General features: G+C 41.5%; 1 protein-coding gene across 1 annotated transcript in view; it reads right to left on the minus strand.

Moving 5' to 3' along the window:
- Positions 1-2721, minus strand: part of LOC103523545 (puromycin-sensitive aminopeptidase-like protein) — a gene marked incomplete at its 5' end in the record, with an annotated part of 10273 nt that extends 7552 nt beyond the window's left edge. The window contains one exon of the mRNA XM_008488581.2: positions 2430-2721. Coding sequence (XP_008486803.1) covers positions 2430-2721 — 292 coding nt within the window. The remainder of the gene's footprint in view (positions 1-2429) is intronic.
- Between the last annotated feature and the right edge of the window lie 253 nt (positions 2722-2974).

Consider the following 2974-nt stretch of genomic DNA (forward strand, 5'->3'; position numbering starts at 1 on the left):
AGGAGACAACTATTTTATATCAGAATAGAATCTTAATTGAGGAACCTTTGATGATTTCGGCTTTCATTAATCGTTTTTGTTTTAGTGTAATTACATATGTTTCTACAAAATATGTAAAGGTTAAATATATACAATCTCATTAAATCGCATCCATGTATATGTTGCCGGCAAACTATTTTCAGAGCATATGAAGAAGAACCATACTTCAGGTTTTAATCCACGGTGACGTTTTCATACAGCACAAAATCCTCTGCCATATGGTTCAAAGTAATCGGCAAGGATAATAATCGGAAACTAAGTGTTCGAATAAGTTTTTGCTGGGAGCATACTAAATTAAAAATGTCCGTTGAGAGGTACAGCTCCCATAGTGTGATCCGAACGTGCGGCCTCAGGGCCACAACCCCCGCCGCACCACCCAGCCACCCACCCAAATAGCTTCAAAAAAGCCGAGACACGAACCTCAAGCCCCACGTGAGTCGGAGCACTCCTGTTAACTCATCGATGAAATTAGCTCATCGCTGGTCACTACCGTAATGTGCACATATTACTATACTTACTACCACCATGATCATCTGTTTTTAATTACCATTTAGTTCGTGAATGAATGAGAATCATTACGACACTATGAGTGATTTCAACACTTTTTCGGAAGAAGAAATGGTGTTTCTAGGTACTAAACTTATAATAATAAAAATGATAGTAGAAACAAAATTATCTCGGTCACCCCGGATCACTGTGTTAAAGAGTAGGCAAAGTCCACGGTACCTCTTGACCCCGGATCAGTGGATAGCCCTTCACACAGAAGACCAGCTGAGAGTCTTGTGAAGCCGATAGTGGGCTGTCTTGTATCGAGACCAACACCCTGTGCTCAACCGAGTGGTCACCAAACCGTTAGACCAGTGATACCTCACCACCTGAGTGAACACCACTCATCTTTCTCCAAGCTAACATTCATGGGTGTCTGTATGGTATGGAGGTTAGAAAGTTTCTTACCATAGGCATTTTCGTTAAGGTAGTAGTTTAGACAGGGGTTAAACCGGATAAGGATTTCTAGACTCCTCGCAATAAATCCTCTCAAAATACTTACTAACCTGTCAGAGTCTCTTATGGTAATCGATCGAGACTTGGTATTTCCTGAAAAGTTAACCTGTTAAAATAAGAGTTCACGATACTTCAAGGGCAGAAGAACCCATAATCGGTGAAAAGTTGGGACTGATCCGGTGCCTCCGAAGGTGCGAATAAGATCCCCAGAATAACTAAGATCACCACGCTATTTGTGCAGCCTAGGGGCGCACTTTTGTGCCTTTCCGCTATTTATTGAACTTAGACTCAAACCAGCCAGTGTCAGGTTAGTATTTTATTAACATCCCATCACAGAATGATTCGCCGCCTTGCTGTAAACTGTAACACTGGTCCGTAAAATCGGATTGTTGTTAGAAGAATTAAACGGCAAGATTACTTTTCAAGTTTCTCAACTGCAAGTACTAAAGTGAGTTTTAGCGCGGTTCTTTGCGAAAGCGTGTTGTGTTTTGCTTCGCCCTCAGTACTTAATCAATGAAGTGCTGATGCACATCGCACTACGGGCACTAGTCAGTTTGAGTGCTAATGGCCATAAAAAAATTTAGACTTAGGATAGAGACACTAGATATTAGCATCTTCTTTTTTCTTTCTTAAGGCAACCAGGAGCTGACAAAAAGAAAAGCGAGATACCAGTAAACGTTTGTGGATAAGGATTAAAATTCGTCGTTGAGAACTAAGATAGACCACAGAGAAGATAAGGTCCGACTATAAGACTAGCCCCGATGCGGTCAAGCATCGTTAAAAGATTACACATGTGGTAGATAAGGCTCATAATAATCTACACCCATGAGGCTCATAAACAATGCCTTAATTTGAACCACGCTGGGACCTCGACCTGCGGAGAATTCCTCATGCAAAGAGTGATTATATCCACTATTAATGCAAATGTAAGAAAATCAAACAGGTCCCCAGGACAGGACCAATTCAACCAGAAAAAAAAAAAAAAAAAAAAAAAAAATCCTAGTTGAACTGTCTCATTGGTCTGTTGATACGTAAGGTAGGTGGCCTTATTTTAGATAACACTTCCTTTGGAAACTAAGCTGCAAGTAGGTATTAGTCATTGAAAGGCCTGTCACACTTGTCGTGAAGTTTCTTCATTTTCTTTCTCCGAATGTCTGGTAAGGGTATGTACCTCATTTAAATGAGAGTGTTCCCACTTCTCACACGCTCGATACTATCCCCCCCCCAATTCGACAGGTGGGAACAGGCCCTCTAGATGAACATCTCCTATGGAAACTAAGCTGAAGTATTGAAAAAAAAAAATAAAAAAAAAAAAAAAAAAAAAAAAAAGAAAAAAAAAGATGGGTCAACCAGGCTTGGAGTAGTTGGTAATAGGTATTTATACTCACCACAACTGAAATCAGGCACCGCCACCAGGTCAATCTTCGGGAGAGGGTATGCAATGTTGAAATAATCCTTGTAGAACGGTAACACTTTGGACGCCACATGCAGAGCGAACTGGCCCTGTTCCCGCTTGCCCACCGGAGTGTACACTCGCACCAGAACCCCGTCACTGGATGTCTCCTCAACGTAATCAAATTCCCCGACCACCACTGCTACGAGATAGGTAGACATGATGGGAGAGGTTTCAAATTGAAGAAGCCGATGACCGTCGGGTTGTGGGGACTCGGATTTGACAGGCTGCAAGAGGAAAAATCTGGTGTGAACATCACACGACTTTCCTCATCCTATTGAATGATGCTTATATTGGGTGTTCTTGTTCTTATAGCCAAACTTTTACAATATCTCTAACCGTTTAGTCGGTATAGCTGAAAACCGCCAAAAAGCGGTCAAAATACCGCCAACAGCAGCACCTTATCTCAACCAAACGTTTCGTGTCGCATCCTTGTCACATTTGACATCTACATACCAAATTTCAAGTCTCTAGCTCTTA

This window comes from Diaphorina citri, unplaced genomic scaffold, assembly GCF_000475195.1.
Source record: "Diaphorina citri unplaced genomic scaffold, Diaci psyllid genome assembly version 1.1 scaffold25986, whole genome shotgun sequence".
NCBI lineage: Eukaryota > Metazoa > Arthropoda > Insecta > Hemiptera > Psyllidae > Diaphorina > Diaphorina citri.